This window comes from Accipiter gentilis, chromosome 8 (assembly GCF_929443795.1).
Source record: "Accipiter gentilis chromosome 8, bAccGen1.1, whole genome shotgun sequence".
Lineage (NCBI taxonomy): Eukaryota > Metazoa > Chordata > Aves > Accipitriformes > Accipitridae > Astur > Astur gentilis.
The window spans coordinates 5,571,808-5,593,646 of NC_064887.1; the positions used below are offsets into that span (position 1 = coordinate 5,571,808).

General features: G+C 40.2%; 2 protein-coding genes and 1 long non-coding RNA gene across 15 annotated transcripts in view; 2 read left to right on the forward strand and 1 right to left on the reverse strand.

The window, feature by feature from the left end:
• Positions 1-15,714, forward strand: part of DAB1 (DAB adaptor protein 1) — a 471,207-nt gene extending 455,493 nt beyond the window's left edge. For 11 of the 12 annotated variants that reach the window (XM_049809443.1, XM_049809440.1, XM_049809451.1 and 8 more), the window contains 4 exons: positions 722-1,270; positions 2,108-2,235; positions 3,159-3,257; positions 12,369-15,714. In XM_049809443.1, the coding sequence (XP_049665400.1) occupies positions 722-1,270; positions 2,108-2,235; positions 3,159-3,242 (761 nt within the window). In that variant the 3' untranslated portion in view covers positions 3,243-3,257; positions 12,369-15,714. The remainder of the gene's footprint in view (positions 1-721; positions 1,271-2,107; positions 2,236-3,158; positions 3,258-12,368) is intronic. The other variant, XM_049809446.1, reaches the window with a different exon arrangement.
• The window catches only part of PRKAA2 (protein kinase AMP-activated catalytic subunit alpha 2), a 369,728-nt gene that overhangs the window by 246,779 nt on the left and 101,110 nt on the right, over positions 1-21,839 (reverse strand). Inside the window, exon 10 of one of the 2 annotated variants that reach the window (XR_007507124.1) lies at positions 6,386-6,395. The exons of the other annotated variant lie outside the window; for it this stretch is intronic. The gene's annotated coding sequence lies outside the window, so the exon portion shown is untranslated. Of the gene's footprint in view, positions 1-6,385; positions 6,396-21,839 lie in introns of those variants that run through there. 2 annotated transcript variants of the gene reach the window in all.
• Positions 20,594-21,798, forward strand: LOC126042394 (uncharacterized). The gene is made up of 3 exons (XR_007507127.1): positions 20,594-20,721; positions 21,064-21,262; positions 21,359-21,798. It is a non-coding gene; the product is annotated as an uncharacterized LOC126042394 (long non-coding RNA).

Consider the following 21,839-nt stretch of genomic DNA (forward strand, 5'->3'; position numbering starts at 1 on the left):
GGTGAGGAACTGCGGCAAAGCTACGCAGAGGAGCAGGAGTCCTGGGCGTCCTCTTCTTCCCCTCTGCTTGTTCTGGCTGCTCATCTTTTAGCAACGTATGGGCTGCTCTGAAAAGATGAACTCCATCCCAGCCTGACCCGGTGCATCATGTTCAGTCCCAGAGATCCTTGCTCCTAGAGGAGCAGGACAGGCAGAGGTGAAAGGCAGAGGATGGGGCAGTCAGGGTGGTAAGAAGAGCCTGCAGAACTCAGCGGTGAGGAGCAGGGTTGTGCTGCAAGGGGGAGAGTTTGGGAAGTGTTTGGGGAGCTGCGGTGGTTCTGGTAAGTGGTTCAACCAAACTGATCCTGGCTGTGCTTTGCCAGAGCACCAGGGAAGGGGGCTGCCAGGTGGCCAGCTGCCGACCAGGTCCATGCAGGCAGGTCTTCACAGACCCATGGAGGTACTCACTGAGGAAGAAGAGAAGAGCTTTTTTGTTCAGATGAGGAGAAGGATTATCACCAGTCTACCAACCCGTGTTCTTGTGTACAAGTATTTGTTCAGTGATGTGAATTCAACCATGTCTTTCAGTTTTCTTTTTAAGTGTGCTGAAGCGCTGGGCTCCCTAATGTAGCCTGCGTGTTTCTGATTTATTTTGTAGGTTTTTCTGCATGCTCTTGACAGTAGTGTTAAAATCTTTCATCTTTTTTTTTTTTTTTTCCTCTGCTCTCTTTATTCTTTGAAGGTTATGTTGCCATGGGAGCTGTTCTGCCCTCATTCTGGGGACAGCAACCACTTGTTCAACAGCAGTTGGCCATGGGTGCTCAGCCTCCAGTTGCTCAGGTGATGCAGGGAGGACAGCCGATAGCGTGGGGCCAACCCGGTATTTTTCCTCCTACTCAGCAACCGTGGCCATCTGTAGCTGGTCAGTTCCAACCAACTGCCTTCATGCCAACACAAACTGTTTTGCCTTTACAAGCAGCCATGTTTCAAGGTACCATCGCTCCTATAGCTACTGTTCCACCCACAAGTGATTCCAACAGATCGAGTCCACAGACAGACAGGCCCAGACAGAAAATGGGAAAAGAAATGTTTAAAGATTTCCAGATGGCTCAGCCTCCACCAGTGCCATCAAGAAAACCAGATCAGCCTTCCCTCAGTTGTACCTCAGAGGCCTTCTCAAGTTACTTTAACAAAGTTGGGATGGCACAGGAAGCAGATGATTGTGATGACTTTGACATCTCTCAGTTAAATTTGACTCCTGTGACTTCCACGACACCATCTACAAATTCACGTGAGTATTCATATGCTTTCATCCATACCTTTCCTCAGACGTGACTGCTCCTCAAAGCGTTTCTTTCTTTTTTTTCATACAGTAAATTGCAACACAGATACGGACTGAGAACCTTCATGCATGGTCTAGCTTATTAAATGTGTTCCAGCCATAAAGAAAACTATCAGAGAGGAATTTCAGAAACCATTGAAATCAACAGCCCTGATAGCTGCAGTCTGAAATTTAATTTCTAAGAAGACAATAATATATGTTCTGTGCTAGGGACAGGCAAGCTGGTTGGAAAATGCCCACAACATTCACCCTTACAAGTGGTTTCACTTATGTCCTATTCAAGCCATACTTTGCAGAAATTAAGGGAGGGGTATTTATTTTAATAGCTTGATGTATTGGACATGTGGGGAAATTCACTGAAGAGCTTTAAAATAAGCTTATCGTGTTCGTAGCATAGAGATGGGGGAATTTGCAGATTGCTGAAAAGAGGAATTCGTGAGACAGATTTACCAGGGGCCAGCCGGAGACCTTCTGCTTCGCTTACCCGCCATAGGGCAGGCGACTCATGCATTCTTAATCTAATGTAGTGGCGTCTCCCTGGTTCCTAAAGACATATGCCAGATGCAGCCAAACTTAATTTGGAAACTGCTGAGTGAAATCAAATATATGGAATTGATGATGACTACTGTGTTCAAATTTACCTCTTACAGCTCCACATCAGGAAATAATTTTCAGGGGTAGTAGAAGTTGAGGGCTCTAAAGCATGAGCAAATTTTGTGCTGCTGTGTCTTTGTGAACAAATTAACAGACAAATATTCTGTTACTGTTACCTTCATCTTTGTTTAGCTCCAACCCCTGCACCCAGACAGAGTTCTCCATCAAAATCATCAGCATCTCATACCAGTGATCCTGCTGCAGATGACCTCTTTGAAGAGGGGTTTGAAAGCCCAAGCAAAAGTGAGGAGCAAGAGGCTGTGAGTAGCAACAAGGTTTCTAAATTTTTCTTAGCTAGAAAAGGCAGAAGTTACTTAAATGTTGTTTAGTAGTGTCAGAAATAACTATTCTAATAGGGCTGGGTGGTATTTAAGGGGGAGCTGTAGGTAGAATTCACTTCCCTCTTTGGTTTTGATAGCTAGTAGCATGACATTTCTGTTGATATGCACTAATATTGCATACAAGGAACCAAACTCAGAGTTCATATGTAAGGTTATATATGTTAGTTGTATCCAGTGTCCTTTTTAGCGTACCAGCGTTCACTTATTGATGGTAACGAAGTCCGAGGTAAAACAACATACATGCTGAGGCTGCAGAAAGAGATGTGAGAGTTTGTGTGTTAAAAGATGATGGTTGATGTTGTCTTGCACATTCTTGCATCCCAGTGGCTTGCCTAGTTACATTCCTCAATGTTCTGGCCCTCAGTATGTGATTTCTTTGCCTTAGACTCAGTGGACCAAAGCAAGAAATGTTACCCAAGCAATGACTTTAAATCACAAGGTACCTTAGGCAGATAAGAGCCCAAATGAGCCAAAGGCAAGAGGGAGTCTGTACAAAAAAAGGACCCAACGGTACAAAATAACGCAAGCTTGGACTCTCTCTGATTCACATAGTTTCATTGGCTTTCAGGCCCTTTTGCCGTTCTGGTTTGTCTGAGCCAGAACATTCTGAAGTCTGTGGCAGCTCCTGCGTGGGCTCCGGCAGGCACTGGTGAGGTCCTTTCCTGCCTGCATCAGCTGTAGGAAACCATTATGGCTTTTGAGAACTATCAGTGGTGAGGTCTCACTTTCTGGTTTTCATGAGATAGGATGTACTTGTTATGCCCACAGCATGAAAATAACCTCATGTTGACTTTTCACTTTCTATTGTTGAGAAAAAAAGGTGTTATGTTCTTGTATTCTAGCCTGATGGGTCTCAGGCCTCATCCAACAGTGATCCATTTGGTGAGCCAACTGGTGATACTATAAGTCCACAGGTCGGTAGCTAGATAGCGCAGGTTGGGGTAGGTATCTGTCCTTTTTTTCTCTACACCTTGAGGTGCTCACTTATTCTTCCACCAGTGCCTACCATTGCTTTCATGGATGCATGGTTTATTTTTCCTTTCCATCTCTTCCGTTTTTTTCCTCTCCATTATCCACAGTGTATTCCTCATGCTCGGTGGTTTGCATGGCTTTTGCCATTCACTAAGTGTTGCAGCTTATGCAAATATGTGTGTTTCGGCTGCCTGCATGCTTTAAAGAAATGTAGACTTTTTTTACTTTGTGTTCAAATTCTAAGGGGAAGTAGGGAAACTGAGCCATTACTAACAATGTATTAGGCAGAACATTTTTTTTTTTTTACCAAATCCACTCTGACCTTTAGTCAGATGTAACATATTAAATGGAATAAGACATCTTACCCATAGACGTAACAAACATTAAATAAAATTATGTAATGATACACGAACACCTCTACCCTAAATCAATGCAATAATCAGTAGAAGCAGCACATTTATTATCTGCATGTAAAAAATATTGAAATGAGTTTGTGTATTTTTATCTCCAACTGCAAATTAAAAACATCTGAAAATTATGATCATTCATATTACCGTTGGTATACTGATGTTTTAAAAATTATTCATCAAATGTAAGTCATTTAAATCCAGACAGACGGGAAAGATGATCTTTTCTTCTTTTGTGTTACAGAACACGTTAGAAAATGTGGCTGCCAGTGAATGTTCTGTGATTTGTTTCAATACAGTATATATGTTTTACCAGAAAGACAGTAAAGCTACAAAGCTTTATGAGTGCTGAGCATTGTTATTCCATCCAAACACTCTCTAGTGTTACTATTTGAAGGATATGTTTCTTTCTCTTCTCCCTGTCTGCCATTCATGTTTCGTATTACCCAAACACGTGATCTGATACTGCTTCTGTGCTTCAGCACAGAGCTCCTGGAGCAAATCCATAACAATGGTAGAACCCTTTTTATTTTTGTACAGAAATCGCACTGTGTTTACCAGTGACTTATCCGCCCTGAGCCGAAGTAATTTGGTTTTAACTCAAAATTAATAGTGTTTCATTAGGAGTCAGTTTACTTTGTACATTAAATATAGTTAAAAAAATCTTAGAGTAACTTAGCTTTGATCCACTTGGGAGTAATAAGATTATCTCTTAATAATATGTGGTGCTGTGAGAAGGCATCTCCCCCTTCTTTAGCTTCACCAACGTAATGCTCAGCTCTTGGGGGCTAAAGCAAAAGTATCACTAAGTTTTGTGTCTCAGTGAGTCTAAAAATGGCAGTGTAAGGATAGAGTCAAGCTGGGATGAGCTGCTCTAGCTTGAGCATCCATTAGTTATTGTACTCCAGCAAGAACTGCTTCTGCAGATTGATGGTGCCACATAGTAATTTGGCTTTGCCTTTGCCTGACCTCGGCCAGCACTGACATAGCTGGCTGTTCCAGCTTCAGACCATTTCAAGAGTTCTTTCCTAGATCAAGAAAGAGAATTTGACCTTTATCTGAGTCCCACACTCTGCAAACCCGTATACATTTGTTTATTGTCGTTTATCCTAGTCAGGGTAATTCTGAAATTTGTCACGGGGAAAATAATGATAAAATCTCTTTCTAATTTTCTGACTGTCACAAAGATACTTAGCATCATTTGTAAACTAGCATCACACACATTTACCTACCAGGATTTCTGGAGATAACTTGAAACAGTAGTTTAAGTCTGTTAATGCATATTACCGTGTAAGGCAGTCAAGTGAGGGACTCCTTTTGTCCTGCTTTTATATAACGCTTAGTAAAATACATTCTTTTACCTGTCAAGGGTCTCTGGGAGCTACAAGAACAGTATATTACTAGTGATTCCATATGTTTTTTATATATTTTTTGTTAATCCTTGTAGAGTCTTGCATAAAATATGTATAGTTCTCAGAAATACGTTCTGGGAAATGTTAAATAATGTTACTGATTATCGTATTATAGTAATTCCTAAAAGCTGTAGGCAGGAACAGGAAGCTGAACAAAAAGAAAGCCTCTATCCAGTCAAGTTACACTGATATCATTGTGCCTCTGTGCAGTGCCATTCAGCAGCAGTCCATAGGAAATCCACTTGCTAAAACCAGCCCATCTAATTCTGAAGCCTGGTATCATCAGAGCAATGGAAAGTCTAATCTCCATGGAAAATTATCAATTCAGGACTTACTACTGTGTTGTGTATTGAGCTCCGCATTTGGAGAGAAACTTAATGTGGAGAAACATGTAGTACAAAAGAATCATAGTCTGCATAAAAGCCACTTTTGTGTGTTAGATGGGAGATTACTTCGCTCTTTAGAACATGGTTCTTCACACCAAGAACAGCACAGTATACGACTCAGATGAATGGACCTCTCAGGAGCATGACACAGTATTGTGTTCCGAAATTTCAAATATATCTGTTCCCGGTATCTCTATGAAATCAGCTATGTCCATACAATATCTTTACTTATCTTGATGTATTCAGAATACTCACCTGCCTAGTATTTTGTACCCTGATCTTTCAAGATACCTTAGCAATTTGGTTTCTTGATTCCTTCTGATACTGCGTATTTTCCTTTAGAAATAATTCAGCATATTTCAGTTACTATCTTAATTTCTCTGTTTTTCCTCTCTTCCTCTTGCGATCTTCAACTTAAGCTCTCAAAATCCTCATCCTACCGGTAGCTGTTCTTACAAGTTACTCTTCTACAAATAGCTATGGGTTCTTAGTACGTAAATGTGACATTTTATGGATACGTTACATTTTTGTCCCATTATGGTTGGAGATAAGAAGCAGACGGGCCTAACTTTCACAGATGAACTAAAATCAACTCTTTGCAGAGCTGTTCATAGCAAGATTTGTATTCAGGTATTTTCCTTTTGTTCATGAGTGGCGTTGAGGATGAATAGTGATTTTCCCAAAGGGGTGAGGGGAACACTGAATAAGACGACTGCCATCTTCAGCTGACTTACATATAATCCCTACTGCTGTCTTTAGATTGTGTGTGGAATAACTATGGTGAGAGAGAGGGCAAGAACTGTATTTAGCTACAATTCTACTGAATGTGTTAAACATTTCTTATTATTGACATTACGGATTAAAGCAAGAAGTTTGAACAGAGGACTTTTCACCTGGTCATCCTCTTTGTATCAGTGCACCCAATCAGCCTGAATTACAGGGTGCTGGGTACAGCCCCTGCTGGTGTGGATATTTCTGGTTTTGGGGGTATTTCAGCCTCAGCCGCTAACTCAGCTTCAGCAATGGGTCTAGCATGCCGTGACACTAGGAAGCCCTGACGCTATACAACTGAAAACTTAGCAAAGGCTATAGAAAGGGGAGCCTTCAAGCATGCTGAGAAAAGGGAGGGAGAGGAGCAAACTTTGTCCCTCAGATGCCAGGCTTCTTGGGATACCGGTGGTTACGTTGGCCAGCATCTCCTAACAAAGCATCCTGATTGTAAAAAGAATAAATTTGGCCTGAATACTGGGACTGGATATCACAAATGCGGTCTAACTCCATATGGACCACACAAATTTGTTCTTGAAGGCAAATTAGCAAAAAAATTCTGAAAGAGAATAAGGGAATATTTGATACCACAATTATTGCAATAAAAGTCATTTTAAGTGCTGGAACAAATGCAGCTCTATTGATATGCTGCCTAGTTCAAGACTTGCACTGGCAGTCGTTCATGAGAGATTCTCAGGAAACCTTCAAAACATTTGTGGCTAGAGCATATCTTCCTGAAAAAGTTGTTTAGTTGTTCTGTGAAATGTGTGCAGACAATCATAAGCCCTCAAAATATGTCACACCCTTCATGATGCTATCAGCACTGTCAGGAGAGCAACAGTTCATTAGAATATTTGTCTATCAGCTTTTGGTGGTACTTCGGTGGCCTGCTGCCATCATCCATCTTTGAGCAAGTGCCATTCTTAGTGATAAAAGTTCCTAATAATCTTAGTCAGCTCCAGGATGGACTACTATAACTATTTGGGCTGTTATTAGGAAGTTGAAAGAAAATAGCAACTTATGGACAAAGCATTGGCTTATCTGGGAGCTCAGTGAGCCTCAGGAGGGCATATTAAGCTGATTCTGCATCCCTCTCTTCCTTCTGCTCCCTTTCTATTGCACTAGGATGCCAAATGGGCTCAAAATGCCAAATGTGGTATTCACAGGATCTGTTACTATCTTTTATCCAGCTCAACAGGAGCTGAATAGAGTCCAAAGAGAAATTCGTAATGATAATAGGTGACCTGTTCTTACTGTAGGCTCTAAAGCTATCCTTCTCCAACTAAAGACACAGCACCAAGCAGGGCTGTGAACCTGAGAGAGAAGAAGTAATGTTGTGTGTTTGGAAAGGGATCACAGTTTGGGAAGTACTGCTTCATTCCAGAGAAATCCTAAAAGTGTCATTTCAGGTGTCATGCTTGTTTGTTCATCATCCTATTTCTGAGGTAATCTGAAGGGAAAAGACCAGAGAAATTCAGGCTGCTCTGTGAACAGAGGCATCCTAGAGATTTGCCTTCATCTCTGCTGCTACACTCCCCTTCAAGCTATCCATTTCTCGCCTCTTCCAATGTCTCCAAGCCCACTTGAAGTAGCCAGGTACCCTTCCATTTCTCCGACTTCTTTCTCTAAACAAGAGACAACACACTGTGTAGCTTGTCTAGAGCCATGTACTTGCTGATTGGCAATCCAGCATTTCAATTAGGGGACGAGCTCTCCTAGCTTTCTCTGTAATGAGGTCATTTAAAAGCTCCCTGTCTTCTGCACAACAACTGATTTTAAAAAGGCACTTGTGATAATTTAGTATCTTTGAGACTTCTGAACAGTTTGCTTCAAATTGGCCATCGGGTTCAAAAGTTATGAAGAAGAATTGACAGATACGTAGATGGAAAGTAGAATTGCATGGCTACTGTTTTGTTAGGAAAGGGGCCCAGAAGTAGCAGGTGTGTTTCTTGGCTGCAGTTCATTATTATACCGGGACCAAGATGGAGCAGGGTTCATCTTTCTGTGTAGTTCTCATTGCTTTTTCATTTTATGGACATATAGCATCCATCTGGATACTGAAATGATAGAGACTTTTAAAATGTTAATAATTAAACTGGATATTTGAGACTAGGAAATATTCCTAGGTAGGTTTATACTAAAAATAGAGGCGGTCTCCAGTCATACTCCCGAACTGGAAGCATATTTATGCTGCTAATGGAGGTTAACTATAATAAAAATAACCAAAGATAAGCCACTGGCTGTTAATGGGCCAATAGGAATTACCTGTCTTATCACCAAAGATATTTAATTTGAATCCCACTTGCAAAGTTTACTTTTATTGAGTCAGCATGCAATAAATAGAGAAGACGCATTGCACTCCCATTCCCTTCACTTGCATCCCCAGCACAAGATTCTCATTTTGGCTGGTGCTCCAGCACACTTATTTCATGAAACTCGATCATTTGAGCCTGCCCTTTCTGATCAGTCAGCCAGGAGTAAAACTGGTGCTGAGAATCTATTGTAAAGGGCAAAGAAATCTATGCGGGCCTCACCTCTGCAATTCAGTACATCTTGCCTGAAGCTTTGCACACAGCAGGGTGCCTTGCTATGATAAAAGGACTGCTAGTGTAAAAATAGTTTCTTCCTAACCAAGCCCCATGTTATGTTCTGTGAGTGAGTGCACCTACGCAAGCTCAAGCAGATGCTGAGTCTTTCAAGAGATGTTCTCCGATGATTAGTTCTGCTGGGGAGCAGATGTTAATATCTTTAAATTGGATGCAAATTTACTTCTAGTATTTACATAATGTTATTCAAAACTATTAGCAACCTTGTTACCTCATGCAGTAGTGTACTATACCAGAAATACTCACTGTTTGCTACAGTCTTGTTTATTGTGCAAAATGTTCCTTAAAATGAGGAGAGGAAACTGATTTTAAGCATGAAGTATCTCTGGAATGTGTAAATGTAGCATACATAGGGAGCATTTTCTCTTTGGCAGTTTTTGCAATTAATTCCGAGAGACTTCATAACTCAACATTTACACACCATACTTGCAGCTTCCTGAATATTTAGATGTCTAACTTAAAGTATGTATATTTTGACATTTCTGGTCCCTTACTGCAATCTGTCACTTTGGTCAGATACCTGACCTGTCAATTCATATCCTTTTCCTGCAATATCTCGTTATTTGGCGGCTACTCTTCAACATAAAGCACCCCATTAGTATGTGAGAATATAGCCAAACCCTACTTTGATAGCAGCTTCCAAACATAAAGGAAAACATTTACTTTTCAAACATCTGCCAGAAATTGCATATCCCCAAAGCTGATAGAAGCCTTCGAGTAGGATTTAGCAGTACAAAAAGGTGCTGCCAGTTGTCTTCTTGGTTTCTCCCTGTGGGTTGATGAAAGCACATCACAAGTGCTTCTGGGCGAATCCTATAGAAAGGAAAACACTTTAAGATTCAAGGCATTTATATGAATTGGAAGCTTTGTATGCTATTTTATTTGTTCCTCTCTTTTTTTTCTGACAAAGACCCATTCTTTCATTTCCTTCCCTCCGGATCTGTTACTAATGCGGTGGTAGAAGTAAAAAGCAGAACGCATCGGTGAGATGATTCCGATACTGTGAGAAGAGTTAGGCTCGTCTGCCTTTTAATGACATTCCCTGTGACTTTTGCTTGGAGTATGTAAAAAAGGGGGTTATTTCTGCTTCCAAGACCCTCCAAATAATGCTTGTGAAAGCCCCCCTGCCTGGCACTGTGAGAGAAGCTACCCATGAAGTCAACAGCACTTGACTCTCCTCTTGCCTTTTTCTGTCCCTTCCTGCTCTCTTTTGCTCTCTTGAGTATCATTATCAATACTTTGCAGATACCATTTGCAATGTTGGGCTATAGGCAAGATGCACTGCTTGAATTATCTCAGAATAATATTAGAAAAAAGATCTCAAGTCATTGACAAAAACTTTGGCTGAGAAGATTACACACAATTACTGCAATTAATTTCTTGTTTAGGCATCTGAAGGAGGAAATCAACTAAAAGGAAGACATAAGAGCACAATTTTCATTCAAAATGCTCTGGTCTACTGGAAGAAAAATTACTCAAATCAGTGAGAAATGTAGACCTTTGCCACATGAAGTGTATGTTCGGGGAAACGTTGGGTACAAATACAAGAAATTTCTAATTCTAAAGGCTGCCTCATGCGTGGTTGAAAGTCCTGATGACCGTTGATGAACTCCTCCTCCTCTTCCAAGGGTGTCAAGTTCAGTGACACCTTAGGACACCTGTTACTTAAGTGCATCTGCATATCTTAAAGATACTTGAGGACAGCTCTAACAAGCACGCATGACACTGTGAAAAGCTCTTTTCTTCCCCAAAGGCATTTGAAAAACTGACATCTTTTGTTCAAAAGGGCTGTTCTCCCTCCCTCCCCTTTTCTTCTCCTCCTTCCTTTTCGCTTCCCTTTGCAATCACCTCAGGTTCAGCAAATGCCTGAAGAGTGGCCTGGTGTGTGTCAGGTTCCCACATTAATTAGTACAGATTTTCTCTGAACTAGCTGTGATAGATCATTCTGCCAGCTTCATGTCTGTGGTACATGAAAATTGGCATAGGTAGACTTAACACACAGAATGTGAAATGCAATTATTTACTCTCAGTCATCTCTTTCGATTACCTTTGGTTTTTCAAGGTCACAAAATATATTTGCCTTTTGCTGGGGATAATTTCAGCAGCCTTTATTTAATCATTCCAAAGGATTTCTCTCATCCTCTCGTAATGCTCGTAATGTACTCAGGGCTTCATGTAGGCAGGAGATGGGGAAGCAGAGTCTCTGCAAGCTCCAGAAATGTAGTCATTTCAAGGAATAAGAGACAACTTTTCTTGGCATGGAGGAAACAGGTCTCATTTTGGATTTGTTGTGTTGCTCCTCATTCAACGCGGGATGCAGAGTCAGCTGGGACGAGGCATAGCCTGGACCACTGGCCAGGCACCCTGGGCACGGAGTAAATATAGCCCTACGGATCCACCTTTTGGGCTGTTTTTCTCATCAGCAGCATCATTTTTCTAAGCAGTGATTAAAATCCTATGCCACCCCCTGCCAGACATTTCTGTGCTCCTCAGCGCCCCGCGATTTGCCAGCCTTCGGAGGTTTTTTTGCTCGAAGTCAGCTTCTGCTGATGCTGCTGTAACACGAGTCGATTCTAACTTGGTTAAATTCAATGTCGTGGCATGGTATTTGAATATTTATCAAGCTGTGGAGAGTTAATGCAGTATGGCATTAATTAGCCTTTCTGCCTGTCTTGTTCTTTTTTTAGATGTCATTCTTAGTTTAATAAATTAGTTTCTGGAAATGAAGTAGAATGGATTCCAGGGTCCATGGATGGTTTGCTTCCCACTGCAGCCAAGATGAACATAGTATTAAGAAAGTGCAGGGTTTCAGCTATGAAGTAACACTGAAGACCACGGCAGCTTTTTTTCCTCCCACATCCAGGAAATTCCCAAGAAAATATCTGTTAGCAAATTGACAAGCTTTCCTCCCAGCTTTAATGGTTGTACTAATGGTTATACAGACTCCTAATCAAACTGCGCAGAGCTAGCTTTCCTCATTCTTCATAGGCGACTCATATTGTTATTTTAAATCCCATCACAGCTTCATTAGCTCGGCTTTCAGCGGCGCTTTCTGCTTGCAAGTGTTTTTCTCCGTGAGTTGTGTAAAACCCACAGCTATCTTCTGCTGTTGCGCTGAGGAGGGTGGCGGGGGGGTCTCAGCCTGGTACGAGTAACAGTGTTTTACGCCAGCTACATTTCTGGCCTGCAAACTTCAAAACATCCAGTCATATAAATATCATTTCATTTCTTCATATGTCTATGCCCAGCAATACCTCCTGAGGATCGGTGCACGGCTAATAGTGGAAGAGGAAATTGATAGTAAGCATTCATTTTCTGAATAATGTTGCATTTTCTTCACAATTCAACCGGGGTGCCGTGATCACTCAAGGCAGCAGAGAAAACAAACGCTTCCTTTGGGTTTTGACTCACGAGGTATTGCTGTTCTCAACCAGATGTTCTAAAAATGTTCTAAAAACTGTCTGGAGACACCTCCGCTTATTTTATTTTTGTTATCCCCAGGAAGCAGAACCTCTCTACGCCCAGATCAACAGACCTAAGAAATAGCATTGTTACAGGCTTGTGGTGCTCCAAGACTCAAATGAAACCCTACAACGTGGCAGGCCTTTGGCTCTCATGCTTTTTTCCGATTGATTTTGACAAGGAGAGATGATTGCCCTCCTGGACTGGCTCTACAAGTGTTCCTGACATTTTTTTTGGCAACTAATGGCAGATTCCTATGGCAGCACAAAATAAAAACTCTCCCTGCTTATCATACCACGAGTCCAGCCCTGTCCTCACAAGTCATGGGTATCCAGACTAGGAAATCTTACTTCTCAGTCTTCTTTTAAACATTTGTTATCTTCTGTCTGCCACATATAAATAATGAGCATCTGAAATTTATTGAGTATTAGACATTCTTTTTCTTTTGAGCAAAAAGCAGAGTCTGTATGTAGCAGTGGCATTATCATTCAACAGCCTTTTGGGCACAAGTCGGCACTTTTTATGTCACGGTGACATGTTTTTCATCATCATTTACATCAGGCTGATCCTGACTTTTTTTGTCGTGTTTTTTTCCTGCGTAGACATATTTAAACAACAACAAAAAATCCTGGCAGTGTCTTTTTTTTTTTTTTTTTTTTTTTAATTTCTTATTCTGTAGTTTTGTATGAGTGACAGATCTAACAGCAAAACGCCTCCTGCAGAAACGATTCCTAACTTGAAACCACAGAGTAAAACTCGGTTGTTTATCCACCCTGACTGAAAATGTTGCCAAATGGACCTTTAAGTTCTAGCGCATCATGAGGAAGAAATGCTGCTTTCTGATTGAATACTCATGTTGTGGGTAGAGAAAGGACATCGAGTCCCACTGAGGAAAGATGAAAGAGTCAGTATTTCCTAGGAAACTCTAAACAAAGTGCAGAAAAGGAATATTTTTATTTCTTCAATATCTTGCTGCTGTAATGCTATGCAGACAAGTGTTTTCTTCTCTGTGTGCCATTTTTGATGAAAAAAAAAATCATTTGCCAAATAATACTGGTATGATTCTGGTTTAGGAATTTGGATGAAGCGGACTTTACAAATGGGACAAGGATGGCATGGATTTTGGAACAACAAACTGATTCCGTGATCAAATTGTTCATCTTTATCACTTTTTGTACATCAGAAAAATCAAATGGGATTTTTATTTTATAACTTGAAAAAATCTTACTGTTAAACTCTTTAAATGTTTAAGGGGAAATGGCTTTAAGGAGTTCGAATGAAAATTGCCAGTTTTTTTGTAAATATAAATGTTATGAAAATTCTTTTACTAATGCCATTACACAGTAGAGAAGGTAGCAAGTTGCAGTGCTTGGGAGGTGTGGCAAACCCTATTTGTGGTTCTCACATCACATATGTTTTTTCACATGCTTACGATAATGGGCTGAAGCTCAAGTGCATTTGCCAAAAGCAAGTCAGCTTGTCAGCGACTAGTGAAATTAATGGGAACACATGATTTTACGATCTAGCGTTATCACACGGACATACTCCACTTACAAGAAATCACATTTCATTGACATTCCTTTGAACCTCTGCATAGAAGTCATCAAACTGTTTACACACAGAACAAAAAAAAATTAAAACTTCCTTTTTTTACATTTATGAAGCAAAAGTGCAGTGTTTGGGTTCATATGTTTAGCACATGATTTTCATAAAGAATCTATATATTTTTGCCCTACAGAGAATTGTTATACAGGTCAAATGTGTTTTCCTGATGTTCCTATGCAGTTACAGTATATTGAATTTAGTGGTTTAACACTAAAAAGAAAAAAAAACAAAAAAGAAGAAAAAAACAAAAAAAAAGGAAAAAAGAAAAAAATAGAAAAAGGAAAAAAGGTTAAAGAAATCAAATGATTAATCAGTTTTTAGGGTTATTGTGCGGATTTTGTTTTTAAATTGACACATTAGGATTTACATTTTTGTCATGATTAAAATAGGCCTGGAGTTCTAAATATTTTACTTTCTTTCATCTCTGTTATAAGCTAAAAATGGTTTAGAAGAGAGAATAACCGGGGTGGCAATTGTTGATATGTACAACCAAATCTCGCAACATGATTCCAGTCTTTTATTTTGAATTAGAGAAATTAGAGAAATGTGCGTTACAGAATGTATGTCAATGAAAAATTAGCTGTGAATAGACCTAATGAACCTGCAGAGAAGAGAACTTTTATCCCCATTCACGGTCATTTGACGCTTTTTCCTTAGTCATGTGCAAACAGCTTTGTAGCAAGTCTTATTTTCCCATCAGAAGAAAGATCAAATTTTCTAACCGGAGAAGATAAATTCAAACTTGGCGGATTGAGTGTTTCAGGATTAAAAGCAGAGGTAAAAGCATTTCTGGAGGACATTTCTTTAAGAGTATTTTCCTAATTTGCACAGTGGTGCTACTTTCTTCCTCAGTGGCTCTTTTGGGTTTTGTCCTACATATGGAACCGCGAAGACAATTTTGGTTCATCATAGACATTTGAGGTTTAGTATCGTCAGTGCATTTCCCGTTACGGGGTAAAATGTTGAAAGAAAAAGAAGAGATTTATGTCTCAGAGGATCCGTTGACATCGTATTTGTAGGAAGCAGATCATTTACGAATAGGTGCCGAGGGAATGAGGCTGGGATTTTAGTGTCTCATAAGAGACAGCTGGACCATCACCGTGGACCTTTGTCTTACCTTTACCAACGCTCATAAATAAAAACAAATTCTGAATTGTCTTGTCATACGATTAGATTGTCCTTGTCATGGTTGAGATGCTGAGTTGAGAGGACTGGAAGGCCTCTGCACTGTACCGGTATTGTAGATAACTAAAATATCCAGCTTGTGCAATTGTTTAATCCCTCATCCTTCACTAGCACTAAATTCGTCACTTTAAATTTAAAAACCAGGGAATCCCACCAGCCATCCTGTTATCATCCCCCATAGGTTCTTGATCTTTACCTGTCATGAAAAGATATTTTGATAGATCGTAGTCATCCAAGTGTCTGATGAAACCTTTCATCTAATAACGTACTGGGCACCTTCTTTGCAAAAATGTTTACTTCGTGGTTTTCATTCATTTTTATTTCTGCATTCTGACACATATTTTTTTAATAAAGATGAGAAAGATAAAATGACTGTTGCAGTACATTTCTAAACCTACTTTAACTTTACCTCAGATAATGACCATTTGTTAACATATACGGACACATTATTTTTAACTCTATGTATAATGCATTCAGCAACAAAAAAAAACCCAACAAATTTTTAGAAATTTTCCATTAATTTCTGTAACACACCATGTAATACTGTTATGAATAAAAACATTAAAAAAGGCATCATTTCAGTAAGTTTGTTTTGTAGCTTTTGCTCTTCTCTGATAATTCTGCCATTCTTACAGTGCAGTGTTGGTGTCTGTCATGGCCAGTATTTTTGACAGTGTAAATATATGGGAAAGGAGAAAAAAAAGTGCCTCGATTTGGGGAATACCTAATCTTAAGCTGTCTAAGTGTTGCTTATCTTGCTAATACTTAATTCACTGTTTTTAATTGCTGCCTCCCCGTTTTTGGCCTCTTTTGGGGTGTTTTAGGATGAGCATCCCAAACCAGTAGATACTTTAGTCGCCTCCTTTAAAATCCCATGTTCTGGGACAGACCACGCAATGCAATGCTACCAAAACTGGAGTACCTTTGTGGCATGAGAAGCTGTAATTAATTTTGCTCACATTTTCCTCTTCAAGTAAGATTTTAAATTAAAAATGTGCATTTAAACGTGACAATTTTGAAAGTAAAAAAACCCCAAACTTTCCCGTAATACACACAGAATTGAGAGCAACGCCTCGATCCAGTAAAACATATTAATGATGCCACCTTCTACTTCAGTGGGACCTTTCTACCGGTCGGAGCAATGCGTAGGGTAGGCTGACATGGTGTGCAACTCTTGATACCACATGAAAAATAACGTTGTTTGATATTCAGAGGTAGCAAGTACTGGATCTCTCAGTCAAGACAGATAAAGAGTAGTACCATTCTTTGCCAAGCAAGTAATGCAAATATGCAAGATACAACATCAAAATTGAAGAGTAAGAAGTACCTGTCTATACACAGGAGGAGAGAAGTGTGGATGTGAGCACATATATTTTATTGTATTTCTTCTTCTTGATGTCTCATCCCTTTCTCATCCACCAGAAATGTCCAGTAGGTCATGAGGAAACATTCATTGCCTTTGTCAGTGAAAGTTGTTGAAATACTTAGATCCCACCTGAGAATAAAGGTCATTCTGTTGTGATGAAAACATGCTAGCGTTAACGTCATTTTGACTTTGTATGTAGCTAACTGTATTCAGATGTCCTTGGAAGGATGAACGTGATCTCTCTGGTTTCCAACGAGCTACAAAACGTCAACTTAAAGTGAAATAAGGCACAGCTAAGGATGGTTTTAAATTAAAATGCATTTTTACAATGTAGGCCAAATCTAGTCTTGTAGATATTCATGCGGTACCCCCACAATGATGTTGGTTTTTGTTGAATAATCAGAAAAATTGGCTCGTGTTGCACAGTTGCTATGCAGAATCAGTTTGAAAATTCAGAATGAGCAGGTTTGAGATCTAGTCCAGTGACAGTGAGGAAGGACCTGGCTGCGTGTTGGCATTGTTCAGAAGGGGGAAAAAATCCGATTGTTACTGTGTTGTGTCAATGTACTATATTACATTCATGTTACTGTAACTTAAGCGTACTAGGAGTCTCTAGATTGTATATGAGAGTATCCAACTCAAACATGACTAGTTGAAGAAATGGTCCCGATTTAACTAATGCTAATTAAGGCCATGATCTCCTGCAGTAATGAGAATTTATTTAGCAAAAGGTTTGCAGAATCAACCTGCGGTTTTTCAGAAGTGAGGACTCTGACAGATCTTTCTTTTCCATGTCAGTGACTTCTGGGAAAGCAATTGATTGTATAGACTGGGAACATGCAATTTTAACTCGCTTATGTTGGATTAAAGGCAATGTTTTACGTGCTTTAATCACTACACAGTGACAGTTGCTGCAGCAGATAAGCTAACTTCTTTCTTCCTTTTTCTAGGTTGTGATATATATTTCCATGTACCGTTTCCTTCTTTCTTTCTTTCTTTGCCTTCTAAGCAGCTCCTGCCCTGTCAGGTTCAGATTTATTACTTTTCTGGTAAATACTGTTCTCAATCAGAAGAATATAATTTCAAAGAAATGAAAGGGGATATCTGCTGGCAATTTTCTACAGAGCTTTGAATCCGTTGTCTACAATTGTCTCTTTAAGACAACATGGAAGGCACACAGTGGTGACTGAACAAAGTAAAAGTCCATATGGCAACCAGAAGATGGAGGGTTTGGGTGAACATGTGAGCCTGGATCATCTACGGAAGCATCTATACTAACACGATTGCTATCACTGTCCTTACTGCTGTATGTACTACTCCTGGCTTCTGGTTCTCCTCCTGTGTGTGAAATCAGTGGGATTCACCCCCTGTTCCTGGCTGTGGTCTGATGTTGCTACTGCAAAAGTCATGACTTGTAAGGGTACTTCTGTCGACTCTCTTGTGACGAGGTCTTACACAAGTTGGTCTTCTCATACAGATTTGTTTTTTAGGGTCAGCCTTATTAAACCTTTTTTTTTTTTTTTTTTTTTTTTTTTTAAATAATACCTAAGGTAAAGCAGAGGGCTGGCATGGGGAAGGAAAAAGGGTATTTTTTTCTTGCTTTACTTGCTGTCTGAAAGTGTGGGGAAACTAAATTATACATTTCAACATGACAGTGAGGAATATGGGGAGATATCCTGATACGATTTCCTGATTACCTGTAACATTGCCTGTCTCTTTCTAAAATTATACTACTGGAGGCAGGAAATATCAGGTCTATTAGTGAAACGACTCTCAGGCTATTAGTTTTTAGAGCTTTAAATAGTCTTATCTCAATGGACGTGTTTGCCCTGTGGCTCATCTATCACCCCTAAAATGTTTTATCAGCACCTGAAAAATCTCAATAAGAAGAATAGCCTCAAATGTTACTCATTCAAGGGGCTTTCAGATACAGAATGTGTTTTTAAAAAAAAACGTCTTTCAAGATCTGATATTATTTGCTGGCTTTTCAACCCCATTTCATAGCTCCCGCAGCACCACTTCTATAAATACTCCTTACCAGCGAAGAAAGGAGATCACAATAGATTAAAAGAAAACCAGGTTAACGGGCAGCAAATCGATGTCCATTCAGCCTCAGACATTTGTGAAAATAAAGGATTATGAAGAATTATTGCCAGGTACTAGCTGTGTGAAAACCTTTTGTGGCATCTGTGTCTTCTTTAACAGATAGTTATTAGAGATCTAAGAAAAGCTCTCGGCGTCAGAAGCCAGTTGTATTAGAAACAAGCTGAAGTTACAATGCTGTAAGATGTTGCGGGTTTTTTGTAAATTTTGTACTACTTGACATGTTCAGATTATGAGTGTCTTGTTTTTTCTTTTAAAAACGCTGTTTCTAGTTTGAGAAGGAGTTTGTGTGTGTGTTATCTTGAGGTCTAATGGAGAGGAGATGGAGGCAAGGGATGGGGCATGGTGGGTTTTTCTTTCTTTGTCTACTCATTACTGCAACCCCTGTCTTACCATCTTCACAGGACCTTGGAATCAGAGCTTTCAGAGTAGGTGAACCTGTGCCCAATTTGGACTGAGTCACTACAAGGCATTATTTTTAGTAATTCAAAAGCCAGAAAAGAGAATTAAGCTCAACAAGGTGAGTTTTTTATGTCCAGGGCCTTTCAGAGACCAGCCTCACCACCAGAAAATAACTGTATTAGTAACAAAAATGGTGATGCAACAGAGTCAGTTGTAGTAAACATCTGAAAACATTCCTTAGGGTTTCTTACTTGTAAATTTTACCATATATTTGCCACCTTACATTCATCACCATTAAAATTGGTGGGCAAGCCTCCTCTTACCTTTGAATGAGCCAGTTGTGTTCTTCTGCAGAAGGAATAGCATTACAAGTTATGAAGCAGGGAATGAAAAGATTGTCTCAGAGAAGAAGAAAAAGAAACTTTTTTTGAAAAATGTGCTAACACCACCATAAACAGCTGCTTGCTGTCTCCAATCTAACCTTTCCCGGGGAAGGCCTTTCATCTCTGATGTGTTCCACTGTTTTTCTTTGGATAGGAAACTGCCATTAAAAAAAAAAAATCTTGTTTGGTGAAGCTGTATAGGTTTTATTGACAGGGAGCAAGGGGTTACGAACTTGTTGGTCTTCTGAACTCTGCAAAGGATGCGTTGCACTTGAAAGCTCGGTGTTCATGGTGGACACTTAGTGAGGCTTCATTTTCAACTGTAATGAAACCCATGTTCAGTGACTTACAGCATTGTTAGTGCTAAGTGCTTTGGGACTTAAAAACAGCTCAGCAGACAGCCACGGCTATTACAGTCAGCAACGAAGAAGGAACAAGACTGGGGAAAGGACACAGGCCCTGTTACCAGGTGACGTTCCTGCTGATCCATGGACACGCTAAGCCCCAAACTGCAAGGAAGCAGAAAATGAGCTATGCTTGTCATAAATTTTATGTGTTAGACCTACCTCTGATTAAACAAGATTATAAATTATGTGGAAAACCTGATATTGCTTTTCAATTCTCTCTGAAAAGTACGTTAACGTGTAAGAAATTTTGTCTCTTGGGTCCTCGCTCCTGTTTTAACCTAACTTCTTTTCTGCTGATTTAGGACCAGGCACGTTCGCCTCTAAGATGCGCATAGTAAGAGACAACCAGCAAACAGGAGCAGGTTGCCTTGAGATCTTCACATGCCAGGATCATGTCATGGTTTGCAGTTAAATCTAGAGGGTGCTCTGTCCTTATAATCTTAGCTTGCCTTTTGCTGCTGTTGAAATATTGGATGTGTACTGCATTTCGCAGCCAGTATATGTCCCGCATATGGAGAGGTCTATTCTGTAAGTGGAGTATTTTTGTCATGGACAAATGATTAACAGGTAAATCAATTGTGTCAAAGGTTGAGCAAGCTGTATCACGTAGGTTCAGTCTGGGGCAGTCATCTGAAACAAAAAAAGAAGGCAAAAAAGGCAAACCAAAAGCTTTGCACAGCCTAAGCCATCTTTCCTAACAGTTTGTCCTCCACGTCTAGAGGGCAGTTAATCACTGACTGTGTGTTCAGTAACTTTGGGTTAAAAAACTGGCCACCTGAAATACAGTCTTTTTATTCAGAGCAGATTCCTACAAGGATTCAGTTAATGTGCTTCTCTGTGTGAAGCTGTTATCATCAAGCTGCCGAACTAGAAAGATGCAGCAGCCAGTTGCTTATTTTGCAGAGACATGGTTCCACAGTCAGAATAATGTCATTTGTAAGGTAACTATGACACATTAAGAGGTGTAGCGCTTGGCCAGGTAATGATGCTGAGGTTGTCAGGTTTGTTTTGTATTACTGAATATGATTCATTTTATATATAGCATCCATCATTCCCATAATGAGCAAATCAAAATGTACTTATTCTTTGTATCATCAGAGGACTCAGAGACTTATCCCAGGGTGAGAGATGGTGCTGCTAAAAGCCGTAGTTGTACACAGAGGGAGACTGTGCCTCTTCAAAGAACCTCGGCTTGTCCAGCAAGAGGAAGGGTGGGAAAACGCAACAATATTCATAATTTTGCACAGGGAAACACAAATTCAGTGAGCTTTTCTCCCTCTAAGGCACTCATTGTAGGTGAAGACTAATTAGGGTAATGAAGGGAAAGACTGTTGTGTCTCAGGAATCCAAAAGCCACACCTGAAGTGAGAAGCGGCAGGACATGAAGACTCCCTCAACAGGCAACCAAAGAAAAATTCTGCAGTTTTGAAGATCCTGATCTGCCTTTGAAAGCCCAGCTGAACTGATGGGAATCAGCCCTTGGTAAGTTCTCTGCCCCAGTTAGGACCGTTCAAGAGAGAGAATGACCCAACGTAGCAGCTAGAAAACACCGAGACATTTAATTTGATACCCTGACAGGTCTTACTTCCATGGGCTCAAGACTTTGCATGTGTGAAGCAGAGAATCTCAATGGAAGAGCCCAGCCAGGGCTGGGGCTCTCGTCTTCCCCTGCAGCATGAGCCCGAGCCTGAGCCCCGGTGAGAGACGGCAAAGGGCACGCGCAGGGATGAAGGCTTTCCCTGAGCCGTGAGAATGACTGCTGATGCCTTGTGCCTGGCCTTCCTCTGGAAGACATGAAAAGCAGAAATAAATAAATGATTTTGCACTCTATTCCTAGAAAGCCGACTTCAGTTTATTACTTATTGCTTCCCTCTTGCCAAGACTCGAGTACGTTTCATTTGTTGAAATATTCATTTTTTCCCGTCCCTTGAAAGGAGCATTACAAATGAAAGCGTAAATTGCTTCTAGACAGATCTTTGCTTCCTTCCCGCTTGCCTCCAGAAAGCTGTGTGCTAACATTTGCAAAGTTTACCTTGTGAATCTGCCAGGTAGTGGGTCA